This window comes from Hyperolius riggenbachi, chromosome 2 (assembly GCF_040937935.1).
Source record: "Hyperolius riggenbachi isolate aHypRig1 chromosome 2, aHypRig1.pri, whole genome shotgun sequence".
In the NCBI taxonomy this organism is placed as follows: domain Eukaryota; kingdom Metazoa; phylum Chordata; class Amphibia; order Anura; family Hyperoliidae; genus Hyperolius; species Hyperolius riggenbachi.
In genome coordinates this window covers 72,554,690-72,580,539 of record NC_090647.1, presented here as the reverse complement: position 1 = coordinate 72,580,539, position 25,850 = coordinate 72,554,690, and the positions used below count along the sequence as shown (strand labels likewise).

The 25,850-nt window shown below is 48.0% G+C and overlaps 1 protein-coding gene across 1 annotated transcript in view; it reads right to left on the bottom strand.

Moving 5' to 3' along the window:
• Window positions 1-275: 275 nt before the first annotated feature.
• The window catches only part of ARHGAP20 (Rho GTPase activating protein 20), a 182,627-nt gene continuing 157,052 nt past the window's right edge, over window positions 276-25,850 (bottom strand). Inside the window, exons 12-15 of the mRNA XM_068266910.1 lie at window positions 25,639-25,748; window positions 23,952-24,141; window positions 5,351-5,465; window positions 276-3,456 (exon numbers count right to left, since the gene is read on the bottom strand). Coding sequence (XP_068123011.1) covers window positions 1,604-3,456; window positions 5,351-5,465; window positions 23,952-24,141; window positions 25,639-25,748 — 2,268 coding nt within the window. The 3' untranslated portion in view covers window positions 276-1,603. The remainder of the gene's footprint in view (window positions 3,457-5,350; window positions 5,466-23,951; window positions 24,142-25,638; window positions 25,749-25,850) is intronic.

Genomic DNA, 25,850 nt, shown 5'->3' with positions numbered 1-25,850 from the left:
TACACAAAGGGTCTCAGTTCGGGTTAGGCAGACAAAGGCGTAAAAGCCCAAAGGCCTAGTGCACACCAAAACCGCTAGCAGATCCACAAAACGCTAGCGGTTTTGGCTGCTGTTGAGTGAGTTTAGTCCCAGTGCACACCGGGCGGATCTTGATGCGATCCGCCGGGTGTTCACCAGCCGCATCAGCATCCGCGTGGCTAATGTATCTCTATGGGCTGGTGCACACCGGTGGTTTGAGGTTTTAAGCAAACCGCAAACGTGCAGCAAGAGGCACGTTTGCGGCTCGCTAAAAACCTCAAACCGCCGGTGTGCACCAGTCCATAGAGATACATTAGCCACGCGGATTTTCAGGCGGATTCGGCCGGCGGATCGGCCCGGTGTGCACTGGGCCTAAGTTACCATCCAAAAACAGTATTGCAAAGCAGATTATTAGAAGAATAAGGAGGTTATTAGGAAGCTCTGTAAAAATGTTCAGACTTTCTGAAATGGGGTCAAGTCAGCCAGCTGGATAGAAAAACAGTTTAAAATGCCAGCAGCTGATAACTTTTGCAATTTACAGAAGGGATTTTTTGTTTTCTTCAAAATGTTATCCCTATTAAACGCCCAATTCCAGCGCCAGACATATCTAGAATACTTTGAGTGGCCATAAAGTTAAGTAACATTGGTACCAGGGTTTCCTGTCAGGAGCAATTATCTTTATTGAGTGTGCTGGACTTGAGCCTGGAATCCAGTTCTCCAGCATTTAAGCCCATCCAGTATCTATACCACTTTCTTCCTTTGCCTTATTCTGCCAGACACCTCCTTTCTCAGTGAGGTGCCCACTTTTTGTTATGGACACGAGAATTATGGATCAAAGAACTTCACAAGAACATGAAGGCCTCCAGTCAGACTTTCATAGTGCAAAATAACCTCTGCTTGATGAGAGATGTGCATACTACTGAAAGGGCTAAATGCTGGAAGATTTGGATTCTGCTGACGGGAAAGTGGGAAGAACCAACATTCCCAGCAGAGCGTCCCTATTCAGGCCCAATGATCAGTTGGAACAAGTCACCCTTGTTACAAGAGACATTTTTACTTTACTCAGGAGTAGTGATGGTCATGTCTAGGAGAACTCATGGAGAAGCATGTGATCAGTTTGGTCAGGTGATAGATATGCAGGCCTCTGATTTGCTAGTCATGATCAGGTGCTAAAGCAGAATGTGATCACAGCAAATCAGTGCTTTGCAAATTTATAAGCTGATCAAACAAATCCCATGCTTCTCCATGACTTCTCCTAGACATGACCATCGCTACTCAGGAGTCACCCAACACAGGCATACTGAGATGTAGGCTGGTGGAGTAGTTTCTTCTCATAAGTGCCAACATTCTCTCTTCTTACATCAGAAACACAATACAAATCTTTTTCTACTTTCTAAAATAAAAAAGGTAAAAAATACTGTAAAATTCTTTAAAAAGCACACTACATTCATTCGCATAAATTACACGCAAAAGGAGTTTACTCTTCCAAAACAAAGCTAAATTTGCAATCTCTACTAAAAGTCAAAAACTGTTGCCTTAATACTAGGTCTGATGAAAACAAAGAAATCAATCTGCTGATCTGCCCTCACACAAAGGACTCTTCAGCAAAAAATCTTTGGTCTACGTCCTCAAACTTGGCGTCACTGCAACATTTTGTATGCCAGTCTTGGCTGGTTTGCTTTACGGCCTTGCCATAGTCTTCTGTGCCTTTATTAGGCTTATGTAGTTCTGGTTGGTGGACTACATCATCTGTGACGGTGTTTAGATTTGGAGACACACAAAAGTTTTTCACCAAGTCACAGGTGGCAGTGCTGACCCTAGTGTCCGTGTTAGCAGGTAACACTTTGTTCTTCTTGAAACCAGTGACAAGGATGCTGATGTCCCTGCTAAGCGACGTTTTGGTTGTCTCGTCCTTCAAGCAAGAAGTCTCCTCTTCTGGATGGTGGACAGAGTGTTCACTAGAGCATTTAAGGTTTTGATTGAGAAGCACAGGCTCCTCTAGAATAAAAGAGTTTGTAGATTTTCTTCGATTTCGTTGACCCAACAGTGTAATATTGTGGCCAAGGAAAAGGGTTTGGGTAACTGGTGCTTGGCTGGGTGAAGATAGTTCAATATTTATGGACATGGGAGATGGGAATAGGAATGGGTTGCACTCCAGACCAGTTTCACCATTTCTATTCTTGTCCACCAAGCATGCCTCTGGCAAATAAGGTTTAGGTGAAGGATTCCAAGTAACTGTCTCCTCAACAAACCTAGGAGTACAACTTAGGCAGTCATCCATAGGTTCTTTTGGCCTTTGTATTGTAATACGGTGCTTTGTTTCATAGAGTGCTTTTGGCATAGGTACTTGTTCAACATAGAAGGAACATTCTGAGATTTCAGTCTTAGTTACAGGTAGTCCTTTATTGTTAAAGCTTCCATCTGTTTTGCTGCAGTTCTCTGATGCCACCAGTTTGTCCTTTTTCTTGGAGGACCAGTTTTTCACAGCAGATTTACCATTTTTCAACCACGTAATGGGTTGATTGCTAGATGAAACTTTATGGCTTGGCAACTCAGCTACATTTTTTCTAGAAGAACATATGGAACTATCAGAAGACTGTTTGCCTTGGTCTACGAAGGTAAACCCTGATACAGAATTAACACTGAAGTCTGGACTGAGTTCTACTGTTTTTTTATGCTGCTTTAAAGTGCAGTCCAAGTTTAAAGGCACTTCATTTGCATTTAACGTTGAATAGTCTGAGAAATGAGAGAAAGCACTGTCCAAGGAACTCAGGGAAGACCCTGAAGGAGATGTTCCTGGAGAAGACAAACTAGAACAACTCGTACGGGAGCAAATATTCAGCCTCAATGCAGGTGGTGGCAAAAGTCTGTTAGGAGAGCTCTTTTTGTCATTTGTCTGCTTTTTACTGTTATTTTTAGAGACATCAATGCCCAATGTCAAGCTGCGATTAATAAGTTTTTGGCCTTCAACCTGCAAATAGCGATGCGCCTTGAGATAATCATCTGCCGACTGAGACAAAAGTATATCACAGCTTGAGTTATTTTCATTTGGAGATTCGTTAAGTTGGCCAAATCTGGATGCTAGAATCCCGATGGCTGGTTCAGAGCAGCGTCGGTGTCTCCTCACATCTGTTGTGGAGGAATATCCAGAAGTGTTGGAGCAGAGGGATTCATTCTCTGACTGCTCATGTAGCGCAGATCGGTGGCGAGAGACTGCTGACATCTTCACGGGTGAGGTCTTCAAAGAACCATAGGTCTGACCATCTTCATGGTAGACCTGGTCTAAATCAGTGTCGCTCAAAGTCAAAACGGAATCTCTGCTGCGGTTTTCATGACTCATCTTTGTAGGTAGACTGCTAAATGAAGAATCTCCGTCATCATTGAGTTCATTCTCCAGGCTGTCATATGAAGAGTCAATATGTTTAAAGGAACAGAGGTCTAAAGGAAGAAAAAAACAAAAACAGACCATTAATATACATGTGCATTCCCTTTTACTTTTGTAATCATCAAAATTAGCAAAATTGTTTTCCCCCTTCCCTTTAGATAGTAAGCTCGCAAGGGCAGGGCTCTCCCCCCTTTTGTGTGTTGGAAATCATTATACATTTTATTCATCATGTTACTTTTATCACTGTCATGACCACTTCTGTATTTTGTATTCTGTATCATTTTTGTATTTTGTCACTAATTATGTATCTTGTATTTTGGTGTACACCATTGTCTGTATTATGTACCTAATGTTTGTTTCTTACTTTGTACAGCGCCACGGAATATGTTGGTGCTTTATAAATCAATAATAATAATAATAATAATAATAGGCGCATAGGAGGTATGTGTGAGCCTTCTTATAAATTTGGTAGAGCTCTCTGGAAGATCTATCCGGAGTCTCTAGAGTATGGATGGTCAACGAGATGGAAAGAGTTCCAAATTAATGCACAGAATTTGCATTATTCCAGCATGCCTAACGACGTAGAGAGCAGGAATTTAAATATGTATACATATTGACTGGACGCCGCTCAGTTTGGCGCAGGGAGAGCTGAATGACAACTCTGCCTGCTGCCGCTAAACTCAGAGGAAATATATGGTTTATAAAAATTTACTTCTGGTCAGATATTCTGATGCAATCTTTTCTCCACTGGGAGTAAACAATTGACTGTTGTACACAAGCAGTTACAGCTAAGGTATTTGCTCTATGCTTGCATCGTTAAACTGTTCCTTTCGCACTTTCAAGTTGTTACTGGACCATTATAATAGGCAATGAACAATTTCCCTACCCAATGTACCATGTGCCCTACAAATCCCGAATTATAGTTTGTTTTATTTTTTTTTACATATAAAAACAGGTTCTTTTAAAAATACTGGAAATGTATTGATAGGCTTCCATTTAACTATTTAAAGCCAATTATCTATGTTATATACACACACCTAAAAATATAGACTCGGGGGGGGGGGGGGGGGGTCCAGGTTTTGTTGGTTAGCCACACCCTTTTCTGAAAAACTGCCATGGCAGTTCTTTTCCTTTGCAAAGACCACTAAGAGTGTCATCTGTTGGTGGGAGGAGCCTCATAGTATGTGATGAGGGTTCTCTGCGCGGGGGAACAGTGATAGAAAGTGTGATTCTACCTTTTCCACTTTGGAATTTACATAATCCCCGGGACTTCTTCTGGGTGTGGGAATTGCACGCATGCACATGAAGAGTTTTAAAAAAAGGATTTACCAGTCCTCACGTGGCAGAGTTGCTTGATAAATGGTGCATGCAGCCAGTGCAATGCCTTGTGATAAGGAAATGTGCACACACATGCACCTTTCGCTATTTCATCTGCACAATTGCCTGGCTGAACTTGCCGAGGACAGCAGGAGACTGGTTGCGGAATGCAGTAACCACATGCAGTCTACCAATCCTAGTGGCTGCAGGTATACCAAGAGGAAGGGTCACAAAGTTCTTTGGGTTCGTATAAAAGACCTATAACGTTCTGCATCACTGAACTTCTGTAATGTGGAGATCTTCTTTCATAACTGTGACGAAGGATGTCAATGAGATGCAAATAATTTTTAGTAGAAGCAGGCTTATGCAAATGTATGTACCTTGAAAATGCCCCAATTTGCACACAGAATTTGCATCAATTTGCATTACATTGACCATCCCCATTTGTGATGGTCAAGAAAGATTGTGAGATTCTAGCATTTGCCTTGTGCAAGCTGAAAATCAGTGGTACCCAATCAGTCCATGTGCCACAGAGCCATCTCCATTTCTTTATGGATGTGGATGAAGCTGTGTATCCCTTATAATTCTATTATCCTAATATTCCTATATCATGCTGTAATGCTTCATTACCTGAAGTGTCCTCTCGGCTGTCATCCTTAGCTGGCAAGTTGGCGTATAATAATGAAATATCATCCCCAAATATTACACAGTAGTTTTCTATCAGGAACTGTACAAGAACCGAGACCTGAAAGACAGAATACAGCCCATGTCATAAATGAATAGAAGTCACAGGAATTAATCTGGTTTGATTCTGTAACTACCACCACATGGGCCTGTGTGCTGCTGAGACATGGATACGTACAATATTTATGGTGTACCCGAGGTAACATGAGAAACACATGTACTGTATATACTCGCATATAAGCCGACCCATGTATAAGCCGAGGTACCCACTTTTCCATTAGAAACCAGAAAAAAGTGATTGACTCGTGTATAAGCCCCCTCCCCAATATAGCCCCTCCACAGTAGCCAGAGGTTCCCCCAGTACAAGTCAGTCCCCCTCCCCATAGCAAGATTTGCCCCAGGATCATACAGCTGTGTCTCAAGAAGACACTAGATGATGTCATAGATATTTGAGACACAGCGATTGCCACACAGCAAGAATCCCCAATCATTGCACCGCTGACACGCTGCTTGCACGCTCCACTCCACAAGCCAGGGGACACAGGTAGTCATGAGCAGCGCACTCTGCACACCATGTTGCAGGGGATGGAGGGCATGGCCACAGCAGAAAGCCAGCTGTTAAGTGCAGGATCACTAGTGCACAATCCTTACGCTGTTCTGCCAGTAACAAAACCTTCTCCGCCATCTGTTTTGCTGAAATGACTCGCATATAAGCCGAGGGGGTAACTTTTCAACTGAAAAATTAGGCTTGTACGTGAGTATATACAGTAGGTTTAGTGCTAAACATTAATAACCAGGCTGTGTTCTTGATTTATTTTACTGCCTGAAAGAGTTAACCTTCAGGCATGCAACAGACAGCTTTTCTCTGGTCAAACCCTTGTCACATAGCGCAAGGAATTACAGCCATAAAACAGTTTTCTGCAGATAACTTCTAACTGCAAGGGATAGATAAACAGTCAATACATGTATTTTAGCTCTGGGGCACTTAATATAGACTGCCATTGAGCAGAGACACTAACATTGAGGGCCCTTTCACACGGGGGTGCTGTAATTTTACCGCACCCCACGGCAATGAAAGTCTATGGGGACTTTCATACTGATGCGGTACAGCACGATGCGACGGAAGCAATGTTTTCGCCACATCAGACGCTTGGATAGACCTACCCTACCTTGTGGTTATGCACGGTGGCGTGCAGCACGGTGGCGTAGTGGTTAGCTCTCTCGCCTTGCAGCGCTGGGTCCCTGGTTCGAATCCCAGCCAGGGCACTATCTGCAAAGAGTTTGTATGTTCTCTCCGTGTCTGCGTGGGTTTCCTCCGGGCACTCCGGTTTCCTCCCACATTCCAAAAACATACAGATAAGTTAATTGGCTCCCTCTAAAAATTGGCCCTAGACTACAGTACTTACACTTCATAATATAGACATATGGCAATGGTAGGGATTAGATTGTGAGCTCCTTTGAGGGACAGTTAGTGACAAGATATATATATACACTGTACAGCGCTGCGTAATATGTCGGCGCTATATAAATACTAAATAATAATAATAATAATGCGTCAACATGCGGTGAACCAGAAGTCATGTAAGTCTATGGTGATGCAAAAAATGATAGAAGCATATTTTTTCCAATACCATTCCGTGCACTTCCATATTTCCGAAACAGGAAGTGAGCACAAGCGGGCGTCACTTACTGTTTGGCTGTCAGCAATAAAGGGATTACCGCATATTAACACCGCTGCCACCAATCCCCAGTGCGAAACTGGCCTAAATCTACTTTGAAAATATAACAACAACAAAAAAAAAAAGTTGTTTTTAGGAGTAGGAGATAGATACAATTGTTTAACAGTTTATTTTCACCTCAGGTTCACAGTAAGCTCATGGGAATAATGAGCGCGCACACACCCTGCTCTGTTACTCTTATGCTAATAAAATTCTTATTACAAGACTGTTCATAGCTGCTGTCATCCCCTTTACATGGAAGGTCCAAGGATACTGCTTGAGTGATCTAATGATCTCACATTTATCCATAAGAATCCCCACTTTTTTCCGGTTGGTAGGCAAATACAACAGAGGGCCATTTCTGACACCCAGCTGTTTCACCTTGAGCAGGGCTGTACATAGCCAGACCTCACCCCAGCACTGCCATCCCAAGGCTCAGCTTATTCTTAACATCTAAACAGCTAATAAAGCCAGTACAGTGCATATAGGCAAAGCAGGGCAGCTCATCTGTACATGGAAGCTGGGTTTGTGTTTTCTGGCAGCTATTGCATGAACCTCCCCATGTGAAGGGTCTGATATACAAATCTGGACGAAAAAAACAAAAAAAAACAAAAAAAAGCAAAAAAAACCCCCACTTACCACATGCGTTGAACAGACACTGCTAATTTTTAATTATTGATCTCTGCACTTTTATACCTATACTATACTTGTTTGTGGATCAGTGTTGCTCTGTTTCTGTACCTAGAACTAAAGGAGTAGCAGAGAACAAGACCAGAGAGGTGCCTGGATTATATTCCACTAACCCCTAGCCTTAAAGGATACATGAGGCAAATAAAATCAGATTTACTTATTGGGCCTTCCTCCATCTTCTAGAAGCCTATGTGTCCCTCGCCCCAGCTCTGCTCTCGGATAGTGTCCTGGGCTCCCCCCTCTGTAGCGGCTGCCAACCCGGCTAGGTCGGTGGCTTCTGCACATGTGGGACCGTGCGGATGCGCTGCTCGTGGTCTCGCTTCAGTGGCCAGGAGTAGTGTTGGGCGAACAGTGTTCGCCACTGTTCGGGTTCTGCAGAACATCACCCTGTTCGGGTGATGTTCGAGTTCGGCCGAACACCTGACGGTGCTCGGCCAAACCGTTCGGCCATATGGCCGAACTAAGAGCGCATGGCCGAACGTTCCCCGAACGTTCGGCTAGCGCTGTGATTGGCCGAACGGGTCACGTGGTTCGGACCCGAACGCGCTCTGATTGGCCGAACTGTCACGTGGTTCGGGTAAATAAATACCCGAACCACGTCATATCTCCGCCATTTGTCTGTGGGTTTAGCTTTGGGTAGGCAGGCAGGGTAGTTCGCGCTCCAGCCACGCTAGCCAGGGTCCCCCCCAGTCATTGTGTGTCACTGCTGGGAACAGTAGTACACCGCTCGTTCAGCCACACTATATAGCATTCTGTGTACTGTTCTGTGTCTGCTGGGAACAGTGGTACACCGCTCGTTCAGCCACACTATATAGCATTCTGTGTACTGTTCTGTGTCTGCTGGGAACAGTGGTACACCGCTCGTTCAGCCACACTATATAGCATTCTGTGTACTGTTCTGTGTCTGCTGGGAACAGTAGTACACCGCTCGTTCAGCCACACTATATAGCATTCTGTGTACTGTTCTGTGTCTGCTGGGAACAGTAGTACACCGCTCGTTCAGCCACACTATATAGCATTCTGTGTACTGTTCTGTGTCTGCTGGGAACAGTAGTACACCGCTCGTTCAGCCACACTATATAGCATTCTGTGTACTGTTCTGTGTCTGCTGGGAATAGTGGTACACCGCTCGTTCAGCCACACTATATAGCATTCTGTGTACTGTTCTGTGTCTGCTGGGAACAGTGGTACACCGCTCGTTCAGCCACACTATATAGCATTCTGTGTACTGTTCTGTGTCTGCTGGGAACAGTGGTACACCGCTCGTTCAGCCACACTATATAGCATTCTGTGTACTGTTCTGTGTCTGCTGGGAACAGTAGTACACCGCTCGTTCAGCCACACTATATAGCATTCTGTGTACTGTTCTGTGTCTGCTGGGAACAGTAGTACACCGCTCGTTCAGCCACACTATATAGCATTCTGTGTACTGTTCTGTGTCTGCTGGGAACAGTAGTACACCGCTCGTTCAGCCACACTATATAGCATTCTGTGTACTGTTCTGTGTCTGCTGGGAATAGTGGTACACCGCTCGTTCAGCCACACTATATAGCATTCTGTGTACTGTTCTGTGTCTGCTGGGAATAGTGGTACACCGCTCGTTCGCCACTGTATAGCATTGTGCTCTGTGTCGCTGCTGGGAATAGTGGTACACCGCTCACCCGTCACTGTATAGCATTGTGCTCTGTGTCGCTGCTGGGAATAGTGGTACACCGCTCACCCGTCACTGTATAGCATTGTGCTCTGTGTCGCTGCTGGGAATAGTGGTACTGTATAGCATTTCTGTACTGCCACTGTACTGCTGCCAGTCAGCGTGTACTGTAAGGATAAGTGAAATGAGGAAGAAATCCGGTGAAAGAGGGAGGGGCAAGGGAAGAGGTGTTTCCCCTGACGGTTCACGTACAGGCCACAGGGGAGCACCCAAGAAAACCCACTCAATACCGCCCATGTTGTCCAGGACAACAACCCTCACAAATCCAAAAGAACAGGACCAGATAATTACTTGGATGACCTCTCAAGCGTCCAGCAGTGGGTTAAGCAGCACCAGCACATCACGCACGAGGTCCGAGTCCTCAGCCAGTTACAAGGAGCCAGTGGGCACAAAGCTGACACAACCGGCAGCGACACCACGCACACAACTGCCAGATAACCAGTCCGATGAATTACCTCAGGACACAATGGGGTATTCGCAGGAGCTATTCCCAGCCCAACAAACTTCCACCTTTCAAAGGTCAATGGAGGAACAGCCAGAAATGTTGTGCCTGGATTCACAACCGTTAACTGTGGGAAATGCACCGCGCACTGAAATACAAGGCGAGTCCGAAGAGGACTCGGAAACCCAAATCCCAGAGCAATTTGGGCAGGAGGGGTTGCAATTGCAGGAGGTCGGCCGACAAGATCTGGAAGACGACGTTGGAGTGTGCTGCGCAGAGGTTGTTGTGGGGAGCTCTACTCCACGGCGGTGGCCCACAATGACATATGACGAGTTTGAGGAGATGGAAGAGGAGGGTATGGACAATGTGGACAGAGACCCAGATTTTGTTTGTGAACGAGAACATCGCCGTCGTAGCAGCAGCACAGATGAGTCTGTTGAAGAACACACTGCTGCACGAGTTCGCCTTGTGCCACAAGGTAGGCGGCGCGCAATTTCAGGCACCACAAGCGTGGAAGTTCAAGTGAGAGGCAAAAGAGGAGCAAACAGAAATCGCCAGCAAGGAGGCAGGTGCTCCAAAGTCTGGGCTTTCTTTGAAGACTGCACTGAGGATGTTACCATGGCGATTTGCAAGGTGTGCAAGACCCGCCTGAGCAGGGGGAAAAATATTAACAACCTCTCCACTAGTGTTGGGCGAACATCTAGATGTTCGGGTTCGGGCCGAACAGGCCGAACATGGCCGCGATGTTCGGGTGTTCGACCCGAACTCCGAACATAATGGAAGTCAATGGGGACCCGAACTTTTGTGGTTTGTAAAGCCTCCTTACATGCTACATACCCCAAATTTGCAGGGTATGTGCACCTTGGGAGTGGGTACAAGAGGAAAAAAAAATTAGCAAAAAGAGCTTATAGTTTTTGAGAAAATCGATTTTAAAGTTTCAAAGGGAAAACTGTCTTTTAAATGCGGGAAATGTCTGTTTTCTTTGCACAGGTAACATGTTTTTTGTCGGCATGCAGTCATAAATGTAATACATATAAGAGGTTCCAGGAAAAGGGACCGGTAACGCTAACCCAGCAGCAGCACACGTGATGGAACAGGAGGAGGGTGGCGCAGGAGGAGAAGAAGGCCACGCTTTGTGAGACACAACAACCCCGGCCTTGCATGAGGGCAAGAAGCGTGCGGATAGCAGGCTTTGTACCGCCATGCAGTCATAAATGTAATAAAGATAAGTGGTTCAATAAACAGGGACCACGCGGCAACGCTAACCCAGCAGCAGCAGACGTGATGGAACAGGAGCAGGCGCAGGAGGAGAAGGCCACGCTTTGTGAGACACAACAACCCAGGCCTTGCATGAGGGCAAGAAGCGTGCGGATAGCAGGCTTTGTACGGCCATGCAGTCATAAATGTAATAAAGATAAGTGGTTCAATAAACAGGGACCACGCGGCAACGCTAACCCAGCAGCAGCAGACGTGATGGAACAGGAGGAGGCGCAGGAGGAGAAGGCCACGCTTTGTGAGACACAACAACCCAGGCCTTGCATGAGGGCAAGAAGCGTGCGGATAGCATGCTTTGTACCGCCATGCAGTCATAAATGTAATAAAGATAAGTGGTTCAATAAACAGGGACCACGCGGCAACGCTAACCCAGCAGCAGCAGACGTGATGGAACAGGAGCAGGCGCAGGAGGAGAAGGCCACGCTTTGTGAGACACAACAACCCAGGCCTTGCATGTGGACAAAAAGCGTGCGGATATAGCAGCAATGCTTTTTGCCGCCATGCAGTCATAAATGTAATACAGATGAGAGGTTCAATAAACAGGGCCCGGAAACGCAACACCATCCCAGATGTTCATTGGTCATGTTACTTGGTTGGGGTCCTGGAGTGTTGCGTAGTCATTTCCAATCCAGGATTGATTCATTTTAATTTGAGTCAGACGGTCTGCATTGTCTGTAGAGAGGCGGATACGCCGATCTGTGACGATGCCTCCGGCAGCACTGAAACAGCGTTCCGACATAACGCTGGCTGCCGGGCAAGCCAGCACCTCTATTGCGTACATTGCCAGTTCGTGCCAGGTGTCTAGCTTCGATACCCAATAGTTGAAGGGTGCAGATGGATGGTTCGACACAGCTACGCCATCTGACATGTAGTCCTTGACCATCTTCTCCAGGCGATCGGTGTTGGAGGTGGATCTGCACGCTTGCTGTTCAGTGGGCTGCGGCTGCATGGGTGTCAGAAAATTTTCCCACTCCAAGGACACTGCCGATACCATTCCCTTTTGGGTACTAGCTGCGGCTTGCGTTGTTTGCTGCCCTCCTGGTCGTCCTGGGTTTGCGGAAGTCAGTCTGTCTGCGTACAACTGGCTAGAGGAGGGGGAGGATGTCAATCTCCTCTCTAAAGTCTCCACAAGGGCCTGCTGGTATTCTTCCATTTTGACCTGTCTGACTCTTTCTTCAAGCAGTTTTGGAACATTGTGTTTGTACCGTGGATCCAGAAGGGTATAAACCCAGTAATTGGTGTTGTCCAGAATGCGCACAATGCGTGGGTCACGTTCAATGCAGTCTAGCATGAATTGAGCCATGTGTGCCAGAGTCCTACCAGAATCCTCATCATCCTCTTGTGAGCGTTGTGATAGTTGTTGTGATGCATCATAGTCGTCACCTTCCTCCTGGTCTGCTTCTGCTGACCATTCGCGTTGAATTGTGGAAGTCCAACGTGCACCGCTCTGGCCCTCGTCAGTGGTGGCATGAAATTCCTGCTCCAACTCCAGCTGTTCCTCCTCCTCTTCTTCGTCATAGCTGCTGGGGCCAGCGTTCCCTGAGGCGGATGGCCTGATGTTGGTACCATCACGCTGATCGTTTTCTCCTTCAGATTCCCCCAGTTGCATCATGACAGCTGTTTCCTTGATTTTTAACATCGACCTCTTCAGTAAACACAGCAGTGGTATGGTAATGCTGACTGAAGAGTTGTCACTGCTCACAAGCAACGTGGATTGCTCAAAATTTTGGAGGACTTGGCAGAGGTCCAACATGTTGGCCCAATCGGATCCACAGAAGCTTGGCAGCTGGCCGGATGCGCCTCGGTACTGCGCCGTCATGTACTGGACCACTGCACTCTTCTGCTCGCAAAAGCGGGCTAGCATGTGCAGCGTAGAATTCCAGCGCGTAGGGACATCACACAGCAAGCGATGGTGGGGGAGATTGAAGCGCTCCTGCATCTTGGCGAGTGCCCCCGAAGCAGTACTGGAATTTCTACAATGTTTGGACACTCGACGCACCTTCAACAGCAGATCGGGCACGCCTGGGTATGTCCTCAGGAACCGCTGAACTACTAGGTTCATCACGTGCGCCAGGCAAGGGATGTGTGTCAGCTTAGCCAACCTTAAAGCGCGAATGAGATTACTCCCATTATCACACACAACCATGCCCGGTTTCAGGTCCAGCGGTGCCAGCCACAAATCCGTCTGTTCCTTTATTCCCCTCCAAATTTCCTCCCCTGTGTGCTGCTTATCCCCAAGGCAGATTAGCTTCAGCAACGCTTGCTGACGCATGCCAACAGCTGTGCTGCACTGCTTCCACGATCCTACTGCTGCTGGGTTAGCGTTTCCGGATGAGGTACAGCTTTGAGATGCGTTGGAGGAGAAGGAGTCAGAGAGGTAGGTGCTGCTGTTATCCAGTGGGAGGGACGGCGGTGCAGCTGTTTGTGGCGTGGGCAACACCCGTGCCGTAGCAGGTGAGGAATCGCTGCCAGGCTCCACAAGGTTCACCCAGTGCGCGGTAAGGGAGATGTATCTACCCTGGCCGAACGCACTCGTCCAGGTGTCAGTGGTGAGGTGAACCTTGCAGGCAACGGCATTCTTCAAGCTTCGGGTTATTTTGCTGACCACGTGCTCATGCAACTCAGGCACTGCAGAGCGTGCAAAGTGGTAGCGGCTGGGAACCACGTAACGTGGGATGGCCACTGACATCATGCCCTTGAAGCTGTTTGTCTCCACCAATCGATATGGCAGCATTTCGCAGGCCAGAAGCTTGGCTATGCTGGCTGTTACTGCCACGGCCCGGGGGTCATTTGCTGGCAATTTCCTCTTGCGCTCAAACATCTCCGACACAGACAACTGAACCGTAGCGCTGCACACGGAAGGGCTGTTGGTTGTTGTGTTTGATGAACACTGGGAGACCTCAAGAGCACTACTCCGGAAAGTGACAGTGTCAGCGTCGTCTGATGTTTGTGAATGTTGTGAACCACGCAATGGCTGGGCTACTGCTGCTGCTGAGGCGGGTCTGGTGAACCCAAGGGAGGCAGTGTTGTTTCTGGTACCCTGTCCTGACGCGTTTGCCCAAAGAGTGGGATGTTTGGATAGCATGTGACGGCTCATGCTGGTGGTGGAGAGGTTGTTAATATTTTTCCCCCTGCTCAGGCGGGTCTTGCACACCTTGCAAATCGCCATGGTAACATCCTCAGTGCAGTCTTCAAAGAAAGCCCAGACTTTGGAGCACCTGCCTCCTTGCTGGCGATTTCTGTTTGCTCCTCTTTTGCCTCTCACTTGAACTTCCACGCTTGTGGTGCCTGAAATTGCGCGCCGCCTACCTTGTGGCACAAGGCGAACTCGTGCAGCAGTGTGTTCTTCAACAGACTCATCTGTGCTGCTGCTACGACGGCGATGTTCTCGTTCACAAACAAAATCTGGGTCTCTGTCCACATTGTCCATACCCTCCTCTTCCATCTCCTCAAACTCGTCATATGTCATTGTGGGCCACCGCCGTGGAGTAGAGCTCCCCACAACAACCTCTGCGCAGCACACTCCAACGTCGTCTTCCAGATCTTGTCGGCCGACCTCCTGCAATTGCAACCCCTCCTGCCCAAATTGCTCTGGGATTTGGGTTTCCGAGTCCTCTTCGGACTCGCCTCGTATTTCAGTGCGCGGTACATTTCCCACAGTTAACGGTTGTGAATCCAGGCACAACATTTCTGGCTGTTCCTCCATTGACCTTTGAAAGGTGGAAGTTTGTTGGGCTGGGAATAGCTCCTGCGAATACCCCATTGTGTCCTGAGGTAATTCATCGGACTGGTTATCTGGCAGTTGTGTGCGTGGTGTCGCTGCCGGTTGTGTCAGCTTTGTGCCCACTGGCTCCTTGTAACTGGCTGAGGACTCGGACCTCGTGCGTGATGTGCTGGTGCTGCTTAACCCACTGCTGGACGCTTGAGAGGTCATCCAAGTAATTATCTGGTCCTGTTCTTTTGGATTTGTGAGGGTTGTTGTCCTGGACAACATGGGTGGTATTGAGTGGGTTTTCTTGGGTGCTCCCCTGTGGCCTGTACGTGAACCGTCAGGGGAAACACCTCTTCCCTTGCCCCTCCCTCTTTCACCGGATTTCTTCCTCATTTCACTTATCCTTACAGTACACGCTGACTGGCAGCAGTACAGTGGCAGTACAGAAATGCTATACAGTACCACTATTCCCAGCAGCGACACAGAGCACAATGCTATACAGTGACGGGTGAGCGGTGTACCACTATTCCCAGCAGACACAGAACAGTGAACAGAATGCTATATAGTGTGGCTGAGCGAGCGGTGTACCACTATTCCCAGCAGACACAGAACAGTGAACAGAATGCTATATAGTGTGGCTGAACGAGCGGTGTACTACTGTTCCCAGCAGACACAGAACAGTACACAGAATGCTATATAGTGTGGCTGAGCGAGCGGTGTACCACTATTCCCAGCAGACACAGAACAGTGAACAGAATGCTATATAGTGTGGCTGAACGAGCGGTGTACTACTGTTCCCAGCAGACACAGAACAGTACACAGAATGCTATATAGTGTGGCTGAACGAGCGGTGTACTACTGTTCCCAGCAGACACAGAACAGTGAACAGAATGCTATATAGTGTGGCTGAGCGAGCGGTGTACCACTATTCCCAGCAGACACAGAACAGTGAACAGAATGCTATATAGTGTGGCTGAACGAGCGGTGTACTACTGTTCCCAGCAGACACAGAACAGTACACAGAATGCTATATAGTGTGGCTGAACGAGCGGTGTACTACTGTTCCCAGCAGACACAGAACAGTACACAGAATGCTATATAGTGTGGCTGAACGAGCGGTGTACCACTGTTCCCAGCAGACACAGAACAGTGAACAGAATGCTATATAGTGTGGCTGAGCGAGCGGTGTACCACTATTCCCAGCAGACACAGAACAGTGAACAGAATGCTATATAGTGTGGCTGAGCGAGCGGTGTACCACTATTCCCAGCAGACACAGAACAGTGAACAGAATGCTATATAGTGTGGATGAGCGAGCGGTGTACCACTATTCCCAGCAGACACAGAACAGTAAACAGAATGCTATATAGTGTGGCTGAGCGAGCGGTGTACCACTATTCCCAGCAGACACAGAACAGTGAACAGAATGCTATATAGTGTGGCTGAGCGAGCGGTGTACCACTATTCCCAGCAGACACAGAACAGTGAACAGAATGCTATATAGTGTGGCTGAGCGAGCGGTGTACCACTATTCCCAGCAGACACAGAACAGTGAACAGAATGCTATATAGTGTGGCTGAGCGAGCGGTGTACCACTATTCCCAGCAGACACAGAACAGTGAACAGAATGCTATATAGTGTGGCTGAGCGAGCGGTGTACCACTATTCCCAGCAGACACAGAACAGTGAACAGAATGCTATATAGTGTGGATGAGCGAGCGGTGTACCACTATTCCCAGCAGACACAGAACAGTAAACAGAATGCTATATAGTGTGGCTGAGCGAGCGGTGTACCACTATTCCCAGCAGACACAGAACAGTGAACAGAATGCTATATAGTGTGGCTGAGCGAGCGGTGTACCACTATTCCCAGCAGACACAGAACAGTGAACAGAATGCTATATAGTGTGGCTGAGCGAGCGGTGTACTACTGTTCCCAGCAGACACAGAACAGTACACAGAATGCTATATAGTGTGGCTGAACGAGCGGTGTACTACTGTTCCCAGCAGACACAGAACAGTACACAGAATGCTATATAGTGTGGCTGAACGAGCGGTGTACCACTATTCCAAGCAGACACAGAACAGTGAACAGAATGCTATATAGTGTGGCTGAGCGAGCGGTGTACCACTATTCCCAGCAGACACAGAGTGGCAGTAAACAGAATGCTATATAGTGTGGCTGAGCGAGGTACACAGAGTGGCAGTAAACAGAATGCTATATAGTGTGGCTGTGCAAGCGGTGTACTACTATTCCCAGCAGACACAGAGTGGCAGTAAACAGAATGCTATATAGTGTGGCTGAGCGAGGTACACAGAGTGGCAGTAAACAGAATGCTGAGCGAGCGGTGTACTACTATTCCCAGCAGCGACACACAATGACTGGGGGGGACCCTGGCTAGCGTGGCTGGAGCGCGAACTACCCTGCCTGCCTACCCAAAGCTAAACCCACAGACAAATGGCGGAGATATGACGTGGTTCGGGTATTTATTTACCCGAACCACGTGACAGTTCGGCCAATCAGAGCGCGTTCGGGTCCGAACCACGTGACCCGTTCGGCCAATCACAGCGCTAGCCGAACGTTCGGGGAACGTTCGGCCATGCGCTCTTAGTTCGGCCATATGGCCGAACGGTTTGGCCGAGCACCGTCAGGTGTTCGGCCGAACTCGAACATCACCCGAACAGGGTGATGTTCTGCAGAACCCGAACAGTGGCGAACACTGTTCGCCCAACACTACTCTCCACCACCAGCATGAGCCGTCACATGCTATCCAAACATCCCACTCTTTGGGCAAACGCGTCAGGACAGGGTACCAGAAACAACACTGCCTCCCTTGGGTTCACCAGACCCGCCTCAGCAGCAGCAGTAGCCCAGCCATTGCGTGGTTCACAACATTCACAAACATCAGACGACGCTGACACTGTCACTTTCCGGAGTAGTGCTCTTGAGGTCTCCCAGTGTTCATCAAACACAACAACCAACAGCCCTTCCGTGTGCAGCGCTACGGTTCAGTTGTCTGTGTCGGAGATGTTTGAGCGCAAGAGGAAATTGCCAGCAAATGACCCCCGGGCCGTGGCAGTAACAGCCAGCATAGCCAAGCTTCTGGCCTGCGAAATGCTGCCATATCGATTGGTGGAGACAAACAGCTTCAAGGGCATGATGTCAGTGGCCATCCCACGTTACGTGGTTCCCAGCCGCTACCACTTTGCGCGCTCTGCAGTGCCTGAGTTGCATGAGCACGTGGTCAGCAAAATAACCCGAAGCTTGAAGAATGCCGTTGCCTGCAAGGTTCACCTCACCACTGACACCTGGACGAGTGCGTTCGGCCAGGGTCGATACATCTCCCTTACCGCGCACTGGGTGAACCTTGTGGAGCCTGGCAGCGATTCCTCACCTGCTACGGCACGGGTGTTGCCCACGCCACAAACAGCTGCACCGCCGTCCCTCCCACTGGATAACAGCAGCACCTACCTCTCTGACTCCTTCTCCTCCAACGCATCTCAAAGCTGTACCTCATCCGGAAACGCTAACCCAGCAGCAGTAGGATCGTGGAAGCAGTGCAGCACAGCTGTTGGCATGCGTCAGCAAGCGTTGCTGAAGCTAATCTGCCTTGGGGATAAGCAGCACACAGGGGAGGAAATTTGGAGGGGAATAAAGGAACAGACGGATTTGTGGCTGGCACCGCTGGACCTGAAACCGGGCATGGTTGTGTGTGATAATGGGAGTAATCTCATTCGCGCTTTAAGGTTGGCTAAGCTGACACACATCCCTTGCCTGGCGCACGTGATGAACCTAGTAGTTCAGCGGTTCCTGAGGACATACCCAGGCGTGCCCGATCTGCTGTTGAAGGTGCGTCGAGTGTCCAAACATTGTAGAAATTCCAGTACTGCTTCGGGGGCACTCGCCAAGATGCAGGAGCGCTTCAATCTCCCCCACCATCGCTTGCTGTGTGATGTCCCTACGCGCTGGAATTCTACGCTGCACATGCTAGCCCGCTTTTGCGAGCAGAAGAGTGCAGTGGTCCAGTACATGACGGCGCAGTACCGAGGCGCATCCGGCCAGCTGCCAAGCTTCTGTGGATCCGATTGGGCCAACATGTTGGACCTCTGCCAAGTCCTCCAAAATTTTGAGCAATCCACGTTGCTTGTGAGCAGTGACAACTCTTCAGTCAGCATTACCATACCACTGCTGTGTTTACTGAAGAGGTCGATGTTAAAAATCAAGGAAACAGCTGTCATGATGCAACTGGGGGAATCTGAAGGAGAAAACGATCAGCGTGATGGTACCAACATCAGGCCATCCGCCTCAGGGAACGCTGGCCCCAGCAGCTATGACGAAGAAGAGGAGGAGGAACAGCTGGAGTTGGAGCAGGAATTTCATGCCACCACTGACGAGGGCCAGAGCGGTGCACGTTGGACTTCCACAATTCAACGCGAATGGTCAGCAGAAGCAGACCAGGAGGAAGGTGACGACTATGATGCATCACAACAACTATCACAACGCTCACAAGAGGATGATGAGGATTCTGGTAGGACTCTGGCACACATGGCTCAATTCATGCTAGACTGCATTGAACGTGACCCACGCATTGTGCGCATTCTGGACAACACCAATTACTGGGTTTATACCCTTCTGGATCCACGGTACAAACACAATGTTCCAAAACTGCTTGAAGAAAGAGTCAGACAGGTCAAAATGGAAGAATACCAGCAGGCCCTTGTGGAGACTTTAGAGAGGAGATTGACATCCTCCCCCTCCTCTAGCCAGTTGTACGCAGACAGACTGACTTCCGCAAACCCAGGACGACCAGGAGGGCAGCAAACAACGCAAGCCGCAGCTAGTACCCAAAAGGGAATGGTATCGGCAGTGTCCTTGGAGTGGGAAAATTTTCTGACACCCATGCAGCCGCAGCCCACTGAACAGCAAGCGTGCAGATCCACCTCCAACACCGATCGCCTGGAGAAGATGGTCAAGGACTACATGTCAGATGGCGTAGCTGTGTCGAACCATCCATCTGCACCCTTCAACTATTGGGTATCGAAGCTAGACACCTGGCACGAACTGGCAATGTACGCAATAGAGGTGCTGGCTTGCCCGGCAGCCAGCGTTATGTCGGAACGCTGTTTCAGTGCTGCCGGAGGCATCGTCACAGATCGGCGTATCCGCCTCTCTACAGAAAATGCAGACCGTCTGACTCAAATTAAAATGAATCAATCCTGGATTGGAAATGACTACGCAACACTCCAGGACCCCAACCAAGTAACATGACCAATGAACATCTGGGATGGTGTTGCGTTTCCGGGCCCTGTTTATTGAACCTCTCATCTGTATTACATTTATGACTGCATGGCGGCAAAAAGCATTGCTGCTATATCCGCACGCTTTTTGTCCACATGCAAGGCCTGGGTTGTTGTGTCTCACAAAGCGTGGCCTTCTCCTCCTGCGCCTGCTCCTGTTCCATCACGTCTGCTGCTGCTGGGTTAGCGTTGCCGCGTGGTCCCTGTTTATTGAACCACTTATCTTTATTACATTTATGACTGCATGGCGGTACAAAGCATGCTATCCGCACGCTTCTTGCCCTCATGCAAGGCCTGGGTTGTTGTGTCTCACAAAGCGTGGCCTTCTCCTCCTGCGCCTGCTCCTGTTCCATCACGTCTGCTGCTGCTGGGTTAGCGTTGCCGCGTGGTCCCTGTTTATTGAACCACTTATCTTTATTACATTTATGACTGCATGGCGGTACAAAGCATGCTATCCGCACGCTTCTTGCCCTCATGCAAGGCCTGGGTTGTTGTGTCTCACAAAGCGTGGCCTTCTCCTCCTGCGCCTCCTCCTGTTCCATCACGTCTGCTGCTGCTGGGTTAGCGTTGCCGCGTGGTCCCTGTTTATTGAACCACTTATCTTTATTACATTTATGACTGCATGGCGGTACAAAGCATGCTATCCGCACGCTTCTTGCCCTCATGCAAGGCCTGGGTTGTTGTGTCTCACAAAGCGTGGCCTTCTCCTCCTGCGCCTGCTCCTGTTCCATCACGTCTGCTGCTGCTGGGTTAGCGTTGCCGCGTGGTCCCTGTTTATTGAACCACTTATCTTTATTACATTTATGACTGCATGGCGGTACAAAGCATGCTATCCGCACGCTTCTTGCCCTCATGCAAGGCCTGGGTTGTTGTGTCTCACAAAGCGTGGCCTTCTCCTCCTGCGCCTCCTCCTGTTCCATCACGTCTGCTGCTGCTGGGTTAGCGTTGCCGCGTGGTCCCTGTTTATTGAACCACTTATCTTTATTACATTTATGACTGCATGGCGGTACAAAGCATGCTATCCGCACGCTTCTTGCCCTCATGCAAGGCCTGGGTTGTTGTGTCTCACAAAGCGTGGCCTTCTCCTCCTGCGCCTGCTCCTGTTCCATCACGTCTGCTGCTGCTGGGTTAGCGTTGCCGCGTGGTCCCTGTTTATTGAACCACTTATCTTTATTACATTTATGACTGCATGGCGGTACAAAGCCTGCTATCCGCACGCTTCTTGCCCTCATGCAAGGCCGGGGTTGTTGTGTCTCACAAAGCGTGGCCTTCTTCTCCTCCTGCGCCACCCTCCTCCTGTTCCATCACGTGTGCTGCTGCTGGGTTAGCGTTACCGGTCCCTTTTCCTGGAACCTCTTATATGTATTACATTTATGACTGCATGCCGACAAAAAACATGTTACCTGTGCAAAGAAAACAGACATTTCCCGCATTTAAAAGACAGTTTTCCCTTTGAAACTTTAAAATCGATTTTCTCAAAAACTATAAGCTCTTTTTGCTAATTTCTTTTTCCTCTTGTACCCACTCCCAAGGTGCACATACCCTGTAAATTTGGGGTATGTAGCATGCAAGGAGGCTTTACAAACCACAAAAGTTCGGGTCCCCATTGACTTCCATTATGTTCGGAGTTCGGGTCGAACACCCGAACATCGCGGCCATGTTCGGCCTGTTCGGCCCGAACCCGAACATCTAGATGTTCGCCCAACACTAGCCAGGAGCGTTCAGTACTTGGCAGAGTCAGCGGCTGCTACGAGTGACCCCGAGAGATTGGCAGAGAGCGGAGCAGCAGCGAGGGACACATTGGCTTCTAGAAACTGGCGGAAGCCCAAGATAAGTAAATCTGATTTTAATTTTATTTGCCTCATGTATCCTTTAAGCCTATTACACACAACCAATTTTAAATTGACCAGTCATTGACCAATTTTAACACCTTTATGTAGTATGAGAACTTACATACACAATCTGTTCATAGTATTCAAAATCTGTTGGTCCTCATATTATATGGAGGTGGCAACATTGGCCGGTCAAGATTAGATGTGTGTACCAGGCTTTACTTACTATTCTAGCCCTTAAAGGGGCACTATGGCGAAAAATTTTAAAATTTAAAATATGTGCAGACAAATAAAAAGTACATTTTTTTCCAGAGTAAAATGAAACAAATTATGTTGCTCTCACTTACAGTAGATAGTAGAAATCTGACAGAAGCGACAGGTTTTGGACTAGTCCATCTCTTCATAGGGGATTCTCAGCAAGACTCTTTATAAAGACATTCCCTAAAAAGGATTTAAACAATGATGCTGGCCAGCCTCCTTGCTAGCTACACAGTTTTTTGTCAGTTGGACAGAGCAACTGCCATTCACTAAGTGCTGTTGAAAATAAATAAATCCCTGAGAATTCCTCCATGAAGAGATGGACTAGTCCAAAACCTGTCACTTCTGTCAGATTTCTACTACCTACTGTAAGTGACAGCAACATAGGAGAAAAGTAAGGCCCGGTTCACACTTGCGGTGGCCCTCCGGAATCGCCGTGCCGGAGCCGCACCGCCTGCAGAACGGACGGAACGGACGCACGGCATAGCAATTAAAGCCTATGCGTCCGTTCACATGGGTCCGTTCTGCAGAACCGGAGCCGGACCGGATCCGGGCCGGATCCGGACTCCGGCCTCCGTTCCAACATGCGCTATTTTTTCATCCGGCCCCTCCGGCAGCCGTATCCGGGGCGGAGCCGGACTGCACCATCCGGCCAATACAAACAAATGGGAACCGGAGGCCGCACAACACACTGGCTGAGAAATCCGGATCTTCTACCCCACTTCCTATGCGGATTTTTGCGGCGATATTGGCTGGGGACACATGGGCAAGCATTTTGGAGTGGAGCAGCACGAGCTGGAGGTGTTGGCAGGATGTTGGCAGCATGTCGGAGGTGGAGGTGAGTGCTAAACAGCAGAGGGCCTGATTCCACAGGTCCCCCTTCTGCTGACCTCCCAGACCCCAACATTTTTTTTTTTTTTACGTTAACTTTGCCAAACGGATCCGGATCGCATCCTGATTACCACCTGATGCAACCTGACCGGATCCGGATCGGATCCGGATCAGAACCGTACGGTTCCGATCCGGATCCGGTCCGGATCCGGTCAGGTCATCCGGTCCGTTTGGCAAACAACCGCTAATGTGAACCGGGCCTAATTTATGGCTCATTTTACTCTGGAGAAAAAACATACTTATTTGTTTATGTTTGCCTATATTTTAAATTTTACAATTTGTCGCCATAGTGCCCCTTTAATATTTGGCCAGAGAACCATTTCTATGCCATCCCCAGGTCGACACCTCCTGTGAATTCATGACATCACACAGGACGTCCCGGCCAGGACCTCGGTCACTGTAGATATTGGACACAGTGGATCTAATTCCATTTCTATGTCCAACTCAAACATATTCTTCCAGAAGGGTTGTACTGGCCACAATCCCAGGCAACAGAGAGAAGTATTTATCTCTTCACATCTCCAGCATTGTGCCTCAGAGAGCCAAGAAACTTCTAACGTAACAACATTATCGACTTGGATTGTGCCATGGCGTGAGATGCTCGGCTTAAGAGGCAAAATGTATCAATCCCGCCCTACAGTTGTGAGTATTGCAGTGGTGGAAGTCAGGATCAGATGACTAGCGATGTAATTTATGAAAGCCACAAGCATAGTTGGTCACCTTTCTTGTGAACTCGCCCTCTGCCTCTGGGCTGGATGGACTCGGTAGCCACAGCAGACTGGGAGCGATGCACACGGCCAAGTTGAATGCAGTCATTTGGTTGGTGTCAGACCGCTGCTCGATGCAGTGCAGGACCCCAAATAGGTAGTGCAGTAAAGTGACATTAACTGGCGGGAGCTTCTCTAATAACCTGGAAGGAAAAAGAAGACAGTAAGAAGCTTGGAAGATGTAAGGAGTACTGGGTCAGTAATAACTGAGAACAGGGCAATGTTTTTCCGGCTAACTTAACCAGCTCGGGACTGCAGAAGAAAGACTACGCCGCACTTGTCGCTGTCCATCTCTGATGTGGCATAGATTTTACACCTCCAGTTTCCTCAAGTGACAGCCAAACTTTCTCTCATGGGTAAGGAGCCAGTTCACCGACTCCTTATCAGGTGAGCACTGTGAGCCGATCACAGTTATCGAAACAGACAGATTGAAAGAAAGGCTCTGGTCCTTAAAGGGGAACTGAAGTAAGAGGTATACCGAGGCTGCCATATTTATTTCCCTTTAATCAATACCAGTTGCCTGGCAGCCCTGCTGGTCTATTTCTCTGCAGTAGTATCTGAATAACACCAGAAACAAACATGCAGCTAGTCTTGTCAGATCTGACTTTAAAGTCTGAAACACCTGATCTGCTGCATGCTTGTTCAGGGGCTATGGCTAATAGTATTAGAGGCAGAGGATCAGCAGGGCTGCCAGGTAACTGGTATTACTTAAAGTGGACCTAAATTAAAAATACAAGATTTCAGAAATAAAATCTATTTTCTAAATTATAATAATAAATAGCAACCTTTTTTCAGCTGCATGATGACAAATATAAAATATTTTACATTTATTGGAGAAACCCCTCCCTTCCTTTCATATTGCCGGGAAATAATCCGGCAAACTGGTGGAGTAGATGGTGTCCAGCAAAGGAGGAATTGCTATGGCTGCCACCTGTATAACCCTAGTTATGAAAAGAGAAGGGTTAAAGGATGCACTGAAATGCTCATAGGCTTGAAGGAGTGTTTATTTATTTTTGTATGTGTCAGAGTGGTGCAACTAAATATTTTGAATTAAAAAAAAAATGTTTGGTTTGGGTCCGCTTTAAAAGAAAACAAACATGGCAGCCTCCATATACCTCTCTCTTCAGTTCCCCTTTAAAGAGGAACTTTGACCAAGGATTGAACTTCATTGCAATCAGTAGCTGATGCCCCCTTTCCCACAAGTTATCTTGACCTTTTTTCGAATAGATCATCAGGGAGGGTCTGTATGGCTGATATTGTGGTCGAACCCCTCCCACAGTGTGATGTCATGACCATGGTCCTGACAGTTTGCAGTCTGTGAACCTCGTTCCATTGTGGGAAAGAACTTTTTCCAACTGCAACCAATATCTACCTCTCTTCCCACTTGGGAACATTTTATTAAAGTTTATTTTACGGTTCACTAGGATAGGAAGAGGGCAAATCTCAAAACTGTGACACTAGTGGCAATAAAAACAGAAAAAAAAAAAAAGTGTTCATTTCTTCTTATGGCAAAATGGAAAAAAAATTGGTACCATTTCCTTACATTATTTTCTATACTTCCAGAAGAACGTATAGAAAAGCAGTGTTATAAGTATTTGTTTATAGTGACTGCATTACTGGGGTTAAAGTTTGATACTTACTTCTTGACACACTTTATTCTTTCGCCATGAGTTCCCTGGTCGGTTACAGAAACCCACTTGTCATAAAGTTTAGATGAGAAGACACTGCCAGGGATATTGCGCAGAAAGTCCTGTGTGAGGAAAATAATGTCAGGACTGATCATTACGCAGACAGTAATCCCAACCAGATGTAGGCTTAAAACACTTAGGAGTACAGATCTAATCACTGCTCA